Genomic DNA, 14,308 nt, shown 5'->3' with positions numbered 1-14,308 from the left:
TTAAAAGATACGACCACATAAATTTTAAGAACCCCTCAATTTTTGAAGGTTTTAAATGTTTAGAAAATAATAAAAAAAAATGTTTAGGTCAAAAAACAAAAAAAGATGCGGTTTTTAATGATTTCTATTTCAGTCAACCTGCTGGTTAACATAGAATAGAAACTGTTTCAACTGAAAACTTTAAAAAAATAGCAGTGTGGTAAACCGCCTTATAAGAAACATTTAACTTTATAAGTAACATTTTTTATCAATAAAATGTTTTAAGTTCAGGTAGATAATTTTTGTCTGCGTGTTTAAAGACCGGCGAATATTCGTTAAAATTCAGATTACGAAGTTTACTGAAACGCGAAGTTGACTTCGGTGCCGAAGTTGAATTAGAAATTCGGCTTTCAGTTAAATTCGGTAACAATTACAAGATTTCATTTAACTTTCAGTTAAATTTGAAAGCTAATAACTTTTTCAATTTATAAAAATAATAATTTTAAAATGTACTACATGTTTTATGAATATTAACCTGTTTCTCCGCGCAGCGGCCATGTCCATCAAGGTTGAAAAGTGTTTCGGAGTTAAAGAGTTGAGAGAGGGTTGTAACCAACATAAGATGCAGCTTCCTTGACTAAAGTGTCCCACTCGGCCTTGGGATCATGAATACAATATAAAAAAAAGAAAAAAAAAGAACTGCATTTGACTTAAAGAGTCAATATTCGAGAATTCTTTTTAGGCGCAAAGCCTATCATCACTTATTAAATCATATTTATCGCTTTCAAAAAAACAGAATAAAAAACAATATAAAACAGGTGAATATTTAACCTAATTTTGTTAACAATCTTTATTTTTTAAAATTGACATTTTGAAGTTTTTAAATGAAGGAGTTGTTAATGTTCTTTTGTTCGAGTTCGTTCAAAAATATTAAGAGTTGTAAAGACTCCATAACTTAAGTTCTCACTATTACTGAGTTTTTAGATTTTTTATTTCGACACAAATTGTTTTTTATATGCGTATATTTTTTTAATAAATTAAAAAATACTTTGCTTCACTTGTTCTTCATCGTGTTTTGAGTTATGGTTAATTACAAGCTAAAAAATAATATTTTTAGTTTATAAAAAATGATTATACAGCAACCGTGGCGCAGTGGTTAGAGCGCTTGCTTAAGAAGCAAGAGACCTAGGATTCAAAGCAAGCTCTGGGCATATTTCGCATCGTCATTAAATACTTGTCTGATGTATGTTAGGTCTTCTTGGACACCTAAAACAGCGGCAAAAATTTTATAAAAGTTCTTAAAAAATTTCTCTTTCAATTAAATGTGTTTTTAAAATCCAAATTCGGCTTTCAGTTAAATTCGGTTTAGAAGCCAAATTTGCCTTTTAGTAAAATTCGGACTACATATATGGCCTAAATTCGTCTTTCAGTTAAATTTGGTGTACGCATATGTTCTAAATTCATCTTTCATTTAAATTCGAGTCTTAAAAAGTCGATCTCGCCTGTCCTTATGTGTGTTTATATTCTTTCATTGTTTTTGGTTTACACAAAATTTAATCACAATTTCATTTATTGGAGTTTTAGATTGAAAAACTGCTCGTTGTTTTTGTAAAATCATTTAAATTAATCAAAATCAATAATATTAGTACTAGCTGTCGGGACCGGTAAAATACGAGTCTTGGCAATTCTATTCTACACCGACCATTTATATACATCTTCCTTACTTCAATATTTTTCTAGTAAGCGGTAGAAAAACTACACGTATTGTCTACTTTTTAAAGTTTTGCATAAAAAAAAAATAATTTATGACATAATTAACTTGAAAAAAATTAAAACGCTTTCGTGGTCGTTGCGAAAACCGCTTTTTATCAGCGGTTCGGATATTAGTAGCCAAAGCGGGTATTCTAAATAATATTTTGAAATTTGTTGATTATATACAATCAGTTTAAAAATAAAGAATAAAAAAAAAACATTTGGAATTAGACTTTAAAAGATGCGAAATAATGACCCGTATAATACAGGTCATGATAAGCCTAAAAACTGAGAAACTTGATATAGCGTAATTTGAAGTTTACATAAGTTAGATATTTGCATATACACTCTTTCATATTTTCTTATACAAAAGGGTGCTGCGACTCTTTCTCGCCATTAACTTGAGTCTAATGGCTGCAATGAGTTTTGTTCAAACACGCACAAATGAGTAACGGCAGAAGCGGCAGCATAAAATTCGATATTAAAATATCATAGGATAAGAGTTAATATCAACAAAATGAAAAAAAAATTATTTATGTTGCTCCCAGTAGGTTTAAAGCAAAAAAAGGTCGCTAATAAATTTTATAATTCAAGGTGTTTAATCGAAAATTCGAGAATATCGACACAAGTTTGTTGGTAAGTAACATTTTATCGTTACTAACGAAATAACAAAATGTTCATAAATTATCATAAATTATACCACAATGCACGCATAGTACAACAATTTTCAAAAATTGGTTCAACATTTAAAAAAAAAATTTTTATATAAAAAAATTATTCTCGTTTTAGTACAAAGTCATTATCTCAAAATAAACTAAATAATATATTATTATAATATATAAAAAATAATTTCTATTGAAAATAAAATTTTATAAAAATATATTTTATAAAAATATATAACAAAACTTAAAGAATAAAAAAGATCACTTTTTTAAAACTTTATCAGTTGATGCTTTTAAAATGACGATAAAGAAATCCTAATGTTAATAATTTATGTTAGTTAATCCTAATGTTAATAATTCATGACAAAGAAACAAGGTTAAGAAAAAAGTTTTTATTAACATATAAAATTTACGTTTCGTAATACCTTCTATCTATACCAAGAAACTCAACAGCATTCTGAGCTAATAGCTTTTCCTGTCGTATATAATAATGATATAAGTAATGATTACGCATTCAAAAACAAAGAAGATATTTCGCATACAAAAACAAAGAAGATAAAAAAGTTTCTAACACTTACCTTAACTTCGTTTGAAAACATTGCTTGTTCAATCAACTTGCCCGGCTCGTGTTCCCCAAGAGGAAATGGATAATCGGAACCCATTATTACTCGATCATCTCCTATTACTTTTACAAGATGAATCAAAGCTTCAGCATCAAGAACTAAACTGTCTGTATATATTTTCCCAATATATTTTCTAAAAATATATTTACATATATTTTCTAAAAATATATTTAAATATATTTTCTAAAAATATATTTAAATATATTTTCTAAAAATATATTTAAATATATTTTCTAAAAATATATTTACATATATTTTCTAAAAATATATTTAAATATATTTTCTAAAAATATATTTAAATATATTTTCTAAAAATATATTTAAATATATTTTCTAAAAATATATTTAAATATATTTTCTAAAAATATATTTAAATATATTTTCTAAAAATATATTTAAATATATTTTCTAAAAATATATTTAAATATATTTTCTAAAAATATATTTAAATATATTTTCTAAAAATATATTTAAATATATTTTCTAAAAATATATTTAAATATATTTTCTAAAAATATATTTAAATATATTTTCTAAAAATAGTATTTCAAACATGTAGCACAAAAAATGAAAAAAACTTTATTTTTTTTATTCATCGAGTAAATAAAATTCAGTTTGAAATAAGCCTAATAGAAATGCAAAGAAATTCATTGGAAATTTAAAGAAACCTGGTACAAATTAAAAGAAGTTATAAAATCCAGAGACAATCAAAAAGAATATACACCAGAAATTCAAACGTAATAAATAGAGATTCATACGAAAAATCGAATATTAATGATAGCATACGTAATATAGAAGGATAAAAACTGGTTTCTAAAAGATGTTTTATCAGAAGATGTTTCTAAAAAATAATCGAATGTCCTAAAAATATTTAAAAAAACTCATCAAAACTTATTAAAAAACGAAATCACAACCACCACCATCATCATCATGATCATCAACTTTGATAAAAATTTGAAAGTGACTTCTAAGTCAAATCAAAGTTTGCAAAACGCTTATTAAAAATATTAATGTCTCTTGATTATGCAAAAAAAATAAGAGTACAAAATTGGTCAAACATCGAATATACAACAGATAGTATACAGCACATAACACATAACACAGAGCATACATTATAAAGAACATTTGTCATTTGTAAAGAATTAATTATAAAAAATTCAAACAAAAAAAATCAAATGAAATACTTAGTCTCGAAATAGCAATTATAGAGAACAATACAAGTTTTTATTAATTTATTTAGTGTAAAACCACTAGATAAAACAATTGAATATATGGTCATTATTATATTCAGGCTAGTTTTTAAAATGTAATATTTAAGTAGCATTTATTATCTTCTAAAAGATTTTTTTTAAACTGGTTTAAAAAAAAACACTTTTATTTTATGGTGGCTGAAGTAAAAAAAGTTATATCTAAAGTAAATCATAGTGATAATTAAGTGATAATAATAAAGTTGCTTATTAACAAAGAAGAAGAAAATGGCAATACATTTAATAAAATAATCACAATTATAATGTTTAAATTTTTTGATTTTTTTTTTTAATAAATAAGTTTTACAAAGTTAATAAATTAATGTGTTTAAAACTATCCATTTATTCAAGCCCAGATTTGGGGTAATGTTGGTAAAATTCCGGATTTATTAGATGTTGTAATAGAGTTGGTTGTAAAGGTATGGTATTTTTCCAAGCCTTTTTTTAATCTAATCATTTCATCAATCAACTATTTACTGCTACTCCTACTCTTACTACTACTACTACTACTACTACTACTACTACTACTACTACTACTACTACTACTACTACTACTACAATGATAATGACTACTACTACTACTACTACTACTACTACTACTACTACTACTACTACTACTAATACTACTACTACTACTACTACTACTATATGTGTATGTATATATAAAAAATATATGTACATTGGGGTATGCTTATTGATTGACTTATGCAAGTTTTAAAGCTTCTTCTCGTTTTCGATAGAGCCTTACTTATTGATTGACAAGTTTTTGAACCTAAGCTTGGCAGTTTCTTTAACATCCAAACTCTTTCATAGATAAAACACTACTTTGTATTTCTTGCTGGGTTTTAATTCAAACAAGCTCTTTTTGTGAAATTCTTAAATTCAAGTCACATTTGCAAAGGCAATTAGCATTGTCACTATAATTTTCTTTGTAAGGGGCATCATTCTTACTGCAATAAACAATCCTGCATTTGCAAAAAGAAAAGTCTAAAGGTTTTAAAAGTTTAAATTTCCAGTGCTCTTTATTAGCCTTTTGGGCTTTGTATCAAGCTATCTTAGAGAATACAGACCAACCCTTTTTTTTTTAAACATTTTTGCTTCCAACAACGCTGCAAGCAACCAATAATTAAAGCTGGAAGTTACTGGAAGAGAAAAGATGAAGATTATAGAGCAAGATAATGATTGATGGACGACTTAAAGGATTGCAAATTATATGAATAAGGAAAACAAGATGAAGGAAGCAAATTCCAAAGAACTGATGTTCGAGGAAAAAAACTAGACGAATAAGTTTTTGGAGCACTTAAGAGCAGTCACAGAAAAAGGATGAGACTTAATTGAATGACAAGTAACGCGAGAATGAATTCTAGTAGATGACACAAGAGACGCTAGCTCTTTAGAGCAGTGCCCATATAGTATTTGTAGAAAAGAGAAAGAGAAGCAACATTACGACGATGTGATAATAGTTGGAGGTTGGCTGCAAGAGCAGATCCAACTATGTTTACAATGCATTTTTGTACCTTGCTAAAAGAGAAAGGGCATCATTAGAAGATCCATCTCAGATATGGCAACAGTATTCCATACAAGGTCGGATTTGAGATTTTTAGATAGAGAGATCGGAAGAAAGAAAGCAGATGCTAATTTTGCAACTGATTTGATAAATGATTTCAAAAAAAGATCGGAAGTAAGAGTTAATCCTAGAAGATGAAGAGTAGTTGACTCATCGAGTACAGCACCTTTCATAAATATAGTAAGATCTAACTTATTGTGATAACAATTAACTAAAAATTTTTTTTATCTGAATTGAAGTTCACCAGCCACTGTGAGCCCCATACTGGAGCAGAAGTAAGATCCTTTTCAAGCTTAAATGCCCCCGCCAAGCAATCAGAGAGTATTGGGGTCTTATCACGACAAGAATAAATGGTAGTATCATCAGCAAACAATGCCACCTCAGATGTGAGAATATCTGGAAGATCATTAATATAAAAAAGTATATAGGCCAAGGATAGAACCTTGAGGAACCCCTGAAGTTACAGAATAAGAAGAAGAGTGCTGTCCATCGAGGATAACTTTTATACTACGATTGGAAAGAAAGGATTCAATAAACTTAAAGATGTTGCCAGATACACCATAAGAAGAAGGCTTATGGAAAAGACCAGCATGCCAAACTTTATCAAAAGCTTTTGAAATGTCAAGAGCTATGGCCGTAACCTCTCCACCTTTATCTAATGCACAATAAAACCTATCGGGTATTACTGTTAGCAAATCAGCGGTAGAACGAGAAGATCAAAAAACATATTGATGGTCAGAAAACAAGTTATTAGATTCAAGATGAGAAATTAAGTTTTTGTTAATTAAAGATTCAAAAACCTTGCTTATGATAGGAAAAAGACTAATAGGACAGTAGTTAGACGAATAAGATCGCACTCCAGAATTATTAAAGATAGGGATAATAGATGCCGCTTTCCAGCAGGCTGGAAAACAAGACTCTGATAAGCACTTGTTGAATAATTTTGAAAGTATCGATGACAGCTCCGGAGAACACTTCTGCAAGACTATAACAGGTATGTTGTCCGGGCCACAAGCTGTAGAAGAGTCTAGGCAGGAAATCACTTTAGATACAGAAGCTGGAGTGATACTAATGTCAAGCAATGGATCAACCTGTTTGACAGCTATATCAGGTAGAACGCAACTAGTGGAATCAAGAGATGATAGTGATGAAAAGTTTTTAGCAAACAATTCAGCTTTGTCTTTAGATAAGGTGACAAAGTCTGAACCATACAAGAGAGTTGGAATTAAAGATTTGCCCTTATTATTAATACTATTAACGATTCTCCAGAAGTCACGAGAGCCTAATATTTGTGATGAAATATGAGATTTCATGACCTGAAAATAGCGGGCTTTGGCGTTAGACAAAACCTTTTTACAATGGTTTCTAGCAGTAATAAACAGACGTCTGTTTTCTGAAGAATTGTTTTGCTGATAGATATGGAAGTAACGGTTTCGATTAGCAATCGCAGCAGCACAATGTGAGGAAAACCATGGAGAAGAGTGAGGCTTGACCGTCGAGAGGGAACAAAAGATTCTATGCCAGCCTGAATCCACAAAGTTATGTAAAAAGCACATTTATCGACAGGAAGACAAAAGATTTCTACCCAAGGGTCATCACGAAGAAAATCACAAAATGAGTCCCAGTCTGCTTTAAGGTAGTTGTAAGAGGTACAATGATAGGGGGATTCAGGTGATGAAGAAGAATGAGATATTAGTTTTAGAAAGATCAAACTGTGATCAGAAGCACCTAAGGGTGAATGTGGAGAAACTGAGCACTGACTAGGATCAGAAACAAGACATAAGTCGAGTAGTGAAGGTAAATGATTTGGGTTGTCTGGAAAGCGAATTGGAAAGTTGATTATTTGAGTTAGGGATTGAGAATGACAAAAGTTGTGGGCTTTAATGCCTGCAGAATCACTGGCACTAGAGCCAAGCCATTCAGTGTGATAAGCATTAAAGTCACCGACAACAACTATATTAGCTGATGGATAAAGAGAAACGGCTTGGTTAATATGATCAGAAATAACATCAATAAGAGTGCAGTCTTGAGATGAAGGAGAGCGATATAGAACAAAGAGAAAGGCAATAGAGTGAAGTGGTGCTAAACAAAAGCACATAAAAGAATAATCAGTGGATTCAAACTTAGTTTCACGACAAATGGGTGAATTCTTACAAATGTAAATGCCCAGGCCAAGCATGTGACTATTGGAGTCTTTACGAATTAAAGGAAGATAACCATCAACACTAAGATCGCAAGATGAGACAGTTGAACTCAAATTAGTCTGACAAAGAGCAAGTAGGTCTGATGAACTTTGCAATAGATAAGACTCAACAGAAGAAAAATTACTTCGAAGACCACAAATATTAGTGAATGATAGGTTTAGAGAACTTGGTGATGATGATGGTTTTTTGTATTTTATAGTTTTTGGTACTTTATTCATTTTAAAATTAGATTGAAGAACTTGACTCAAACCATAGATAGTACTCAGAACACTGTTTAATAGCCCAAGCAATTGCCTCATTACTATTAATAAACCTTAAGTTGTAACAAAGGGCTCCAAATGTGACCTCCACAATGTACACCAAAAGAACAAACAGTGACACCATCCATGCGCAACATGGCACTGTTTGTTCTTTTGGAAAAATACTTTGATATTTTTCAGCTGTTGATGGAATCAGCCTTTCAGAGAGCTACCACAGAGTTCGGGAAACCTGACTACCAGCCAGCCTCAGAACCGTAAAACTGAGTTTTAGAGTTGTACCCTCATTAGGAGATAATAGAATGAGTTGCCTAGTCAAAAAAACAGAGACACAAGCAAAACCCATGCATTGAGACAAGAAGATCCAGCATTCAACATCCTAAACTGGAAACAATTTATTAAAAATACATCTGCGCCAGCCTAATAGATGATGAAGGGGTGCGAGGCTGGTCAAGAGATAGAATCTGTTTACCCCTTAAGTCTTTGCCTAAGAAGCCTTCTACAAGACAGTAGCCGGGTGCATTTAACATCTGCTCAAGATGAGTATTTTTATCGAGACACCATCTCTAGCCTTTACTCAACCAAGAGCCCCAATGCAGGGGATGTTTTAAGTCCGAGTTGGCATCTACTAGCCTTTGCCTAAAAAGGTGTATCCTAAAAGGCAGCAGGACATGAAGCAGATTGTGCTGGGTTACATGTTACCAGTAGCAGAATAACCTGACCTGACATATGTACATATATGGACATATGTACATATGTACATATATGTACTGTACCTGACATGTACATGTACATATGTACCAAACATCAGAATTTTTTTTATATTTTACATTACATTTACATTTATTGATTTAAACTTGATTTTTATCTCTTTGTATAATTTGAATCCATAAGTCATATTATTACTTTCCTCAATAATACACTAAATAAAACACTAAATGCATAGAGCTCCTGATAAAAAAACAGTTAAAAAATATTCAAAGGTTTAGAGGTTGCAGATATGTCTATATAATAACTTAGGCTTATACAAGGATTTTGGTTTATGGAATAATTATTTTTTTGCATACAATATAGTAACACAAAAAAAAAGACCGATGCTGATGCATCAGCTAAACAGTCAACCAGCTTAAGGCCAATGAATCAGTGCACCCCTAAAAAAAACGCAATACATTTTCCTGGTAGCAAGAGCTGTTTTTTCACCAAAAAAATTATATCATTCAACTTAGGCTTTATGAATACTTATGAATACAGGAAAAGTGACACACTAAATCACTACCTTGGTGGATTTGTATTAGAAACAGCACAAAGGTCAGGGCGAACATCATGGCCATGTTGTATTCGTCCAATAGTAAAAGGAAATGAACCTCCTATTAAGTAAAACAAATTCATATAAATTACAAAGCTGTAAAAAATTGTACAAAATTTATTTAAAACAAATTAAAATAAAAGCAATAACCTCCATGTGCAAAACAAAATTTTAAATTGGGAAACTTCTCTAAAACACCTCCAAATATCAAACAACAAATTGCTACAGTGGTCTCTGATGGCATGCCTATTTAATTTGTAAAAACAAGAAAAAACTAAAAACGTTAAAAAAAATAAACTTATTTAACCATGCTGGTTAGAATGAAAAATTTCATTACTACCAAAAAAACTCTACATACCAACCAACCATGGTAACCAATATTTTGCCATTCTTCCTTCTGATTGCATATCCCAAGGATGAACAAAAATGCATGCACCTAATTCTTCTGCTGCCTAAACAATTATTTTATTAAAAAAGAAATAAAATTTCATGAAGGATGAATTTTTAATGGCACTCTAAGAAATTCTAATAGTCACAGAGCACAGTGGAATAACATTTAATAAAAAAGTTTCAAGCAGGCTACATTCCTGTCACTTAAAATGGTGCAACTTCACAATTTTTTCCAGGTCACCCTTTTGGGCAAATTAAATAATGTTCATGTCTTACTTGACTCGTCCACTATGATTATAAGTAGTCAGGTATTTTTATTTTTTGAAGTTTTTTCCAACCACAAGGGTAAAAAAAAATGATAAAAATAATAAACTGTTTAATAAAAAAATAAGATAAAGTTTAATTAAAAATAAGAAACTGTTTTAAAAAAAATATTTAACTACTCTTACTTGATCTTTAATTAGTTTAAACTTGAATATTTTTAATTTAATTTAAAATACAATGACTTCATTTTTTAGAAAAAAATTTCCTTGTGCAAAATTCTTTATCATCTTTTGTTGCTATGGTTATTTCAGTACAACTTAATTAAATTAGTTAAAAAAATCCATACTAAAAATATGGGTTATTTTATATGTGCATGCATTCCTGTACAGTGGGGGAAAAGGGTCATCAGGTGCAATAAAAATGATGTGAAAATTTTCACAGTACAGTTTCATACATGGGCCTGCATATATGAAACTCAAGTTTTTTTCAATATATTGATACTATCAAATAACTTTTTTGTTTAAAAAAAGATCAATGTAATAACAACTTCATAATTGTGTTTCATGTCTTTATGCAACTTTATTTGTGGTCTTGAAAGTGTTAAGTATTTAGTTGTTTTTGACTTTTTTAAAATTTCATACTAAATATAAATCATGCATGATGATGCATGATATGAAATCAATAAAAGTTATTTAAAAATACACATATATTTAAAATAAAAAAATAAAAATAAAATTAATTATTTGAGTTTTTAAAAAAAACTATTATTTTACCTTAAATACTGGCAAAAGTTCTTCTGCATCAAGATTCCAATCATTAACATGAGAACCAATGATAATTCCCGGAAATTTCAATTCCTAATAAATATTCACTAAATCAAAACAACTTGAAAAAAGTTATGAAATTGCATGAAAAATTTTTTAAATTACTAATTAGTAAAAAAAACTTTTTTTTTACTGATTGGTAAAAAAAAAGTGAAGTAATTAGCACAATGTTAGTCAAAAATTTAATAGTTAATAAATAAACTTTCTCCTTTGTTTTATAGAAAAAATAAAAATATTGAAGGAACTTGATTGCCAGTTCTGCATACTGTTTAGTTTATGGAACTTCTGGTTATAAAACCAGAAATTCCATAAACCACATCCAAAATTCCATAAACCAGTATCCAAAACAATAGTTTTGGATTAGAAAACCTTTTCACAGTGATTTTTTGTCTGCAATGTTCTACATTGTTTTTAGTAAACATTTGCAAAAAATAAATTTCTTTCTAATCTCTGGTAAAAAAAAAAAAAAATTCTTTCTTATCTTTGGTAAAAAAAAAAAAATTCTTATCTCTGGTAGAAAAAATGAGAGTTACTATTGCTTTAGATAAACATAGATTTGGCATTTTTTTAAACTTCACTACTACAAATTTTTTAGTTTCTGAAAAAAAGTGGGATACACAAGTCAAATAAAGTAGAAATTTCAAACAATCATGGCATACTGCTATTGCATTAGTTTTACCATTATGCTAAAAACTTTTTTAGAGTAAAACTTTACAAAATTTTAGCAGCCTACTATAATAGAAATCAATCAATATTATGTTTGGTATAAATTCTATGTTACACCTCTAATATTTGGTGGTGGCCTGCAAAATATTAAAGGTATTACACAAAAATAGTTCAGATAAAAATCTGACTAAATCAAAAAGTGTCATATAAACACTCATTTGATTAAAGAAGTGAGCATTTCTTGACAATAAATTAGGCGCTACTAGACACATTTCTCACTCTATGAGCAACAAATGTACTCTAAAATACAATGTTTCATTTACAGTGGCACATGTAAAAGTTCTATTTTTAAATAAGTGTGCAAGGTTTAAATATTGCTTTATCTGACTCTCTGATATCATACAGTTCTTCACTACTTCCCTGAAAACCAATCAATCTTCTCTTTTTGTAGCCTTTTGCTTTCTTCCAAACCCTGACTTTCTGCAAAATAAATTTTCAGACAAAAATCTGTTTTCAAATATTTGAACAATTGATTTGTCATATCCAACTTCTTTGGAAATATTACACAATGACAAATCTGTTTTGTTTAGTTATTTTATCTTTATTCAAGTCTGAAACATGTTTTCTCCTAAAATAGTTTGTTATACAAGATTAAAATAATAAAGCTAAAATTAAATGCCAAAGTACTGCAAATGAATTTTCATACCTAATTAATGGTTGAATTAGCGGAACTTGATGGATAGTAAATTTTATTATGTTTATTATCAGAAAACTCTTCCTCATTTCAAATCTTTTTTCATTTAAGATTTATGACCATGTAAAGTTAAAAATTCCACACATTACCCCTTGAAATAACTTTGAATGGTCGTAACTTTTAAACAAGAAATTTTGTTTTGATGAAATTTGACATCTGTCAATAAACTGGGATCTTGTTTATTATAACACAAAAAAATAGAATAATTCTTTTTTAGAAATCATACCGTAAGGGTGGGAGTGGGGTCGGTAGGGAGAAGAGGATCATCTCAAAAACCAAAAAATTGCATAAAAAATCATACCCAAGACCTTTATTTCAAGTTTTAAAAGTGAAATTTCAAACTGAACTGTTGACTTAATTACTGCTATCGCTATTTTAGTTTATTAGTATTTTAGTTAATTAGAATCCAGTTAATTAGAATCCAGTTAATTTAAATCCAGTTAATTAGAATCCAGTTAATTAGAATCCAGTTAATTAGAATTCAGTTAATTAGAATCCAGTTAATTAGAATCCAGTTAATTAGAATCCAGTTAATTAGAATCCAGTTAATTAGAATCCAGTTAATTAGAATCCAGTTAATTAGAATCCAGTTAATTAGAATCCAGTTAATTAGAATCCAGTTAATTAGAATCCAGTTAATTAGAATCCAAATAATTAGAATCCAGTTAATACAATCATTTCAAATATTAACAATAAGCAATAGCCATCACTAATGTTAATAATTGAAATATAAAAATTGAAAACAAATTGAAATAATAACACACATTGATGTATGAACTGAAAACAACTTTTTGGTCACCACATTGTAATTTAAAGGAAAAACATGTTTATGAAGCGCTAAAGACATCCAGATTGCTATGTTCAAGTATCACAAGAAATTCCACAACCTTTTGCGAAGTTAGAAAGACAAAAGAATTTGACTGCAACATCAAAGCACCTTTGTCCATTTTGCATGACCTGTTCTCCTAACTTTCAAAAAGATTGAAAATTAATAATTTTCAAAGAGATTAAAAAAATTATATCTGTCTACAATAAACATCTGAAGAGCATCATACCAAGGGTAGCATTGTTTGGAAGGCCATGATAAAAAAATCAATTATAATAATAGTAATTAAGTACTTATTATTACAACAGTTAAATTATTAAACTTGCATAAATTACAATAATTATTCATTAAACAGACTAGAATTTATCTTTTTTCATTTTATATTTTGTAGGCTTAGGTTACTGGACCGAACAAGCCCTCATATCGATTCATTGGAATTTCAATCAGTTTTGGCAAATTAGAAAAGTCAGAGAGCACAGCCCAAACTATATTGAAGTACTAAAAAACACAGTTGTTGCTTACAACTACAAACATTTAAAGTAGCTTTATATCTGCAGGCAGCTTGTAAAAAGTACAATGTTAACCTCCTATAAACAATTGTTTAATATAATTTTTTGATATATGATATGATGATATATGACATGCAAAATATAAATAATAATCTCACCACATAGACAAGAAAATTTGTTTTATGACAGTAAAGTGATTGTAGCAAACTCTATTGGACCCCTAATAACCATATTGGTACCTAAATTGACTTTTTAATTTCTTTTTTGTGTTGTATTAAACAAGATTCAAAATTCTTAAAAAAAATTAATGATCTTAGGATACATAGTTCTAGGACAGTGGCAATTAGGGTTTGAGACAAGATTGGGTTAGCTCAAAATGAGGATGACTTGCAAAGATTGGGTTAGTTCAAATCTTTGCAAGTCATCCTCATTTGACACCAGTACCAAATACTAGAAATTTGAGTATGCAACATGGTTC

The 14,308-nt window shown here is 29.3% G+C and overlaps 1 protein-coding gene across 1 annotated transcript in view; it reads right to left on the bottom strand.

Annotated features, from left to right (window-relative positions):
• Positions 1–2,675: 2,675 nt before the first annotated feature.
• Positions 2,676–14,308, bottom strand: part of LOC100210097 (2-amino-3-carboxymuconate-6-semialdehyde decarboxylase) — a 29,093-nt gene continuing 17,460 nt past the window's right edge. Inside the window, exons 7-12 of the mRNA XM_065805497.1 lie at positions 11,025–11,108; positions 9,956–10,049; positions 9,748–9,843; positions 9,568–9,658; positions 2,972–3,149; positions 2,676–2,868 (exon numbers count right to left, since the gene is read on the bottom strand). Coding sequence (XP_065661569.1) covers positions 2,803–2,868; positions 2,972–3,149; positions 9,568–9,658; positions 9,748–9,843; positions 9,956–10,049; positions 11,025–11,108 — 609 coding nt within the window. The 3' untranslated portion in view covers positions 2,676–2,802. The remainder of the gene's footprint in view (positions 2,869–2,971; positions 3,150–9,567; positions 9,659–9,747; positions 9,844–9,955; positions 10,050–11,024; positions 11,109–14,308) is intronic.

The sequence above is a fragment of the Hydra vulgaris genome, chromosome 09, assembly GCF_038396675.1.
Source record: "Hydra vulgaris chromosome 09, alternate assembly HydraT2T_AEP".
Taxonomy (NCBI): Eukaryota; Metazoa; Cnidaria; class Hydrozoa; order Anthoathecata; family Hydridae; genus Hydra; species Hydra vulgaris.
Note: the sequence above shows the minus strand (reverse complement) of the source record. Positions and strands in the feature narration are given on the sequence as shown.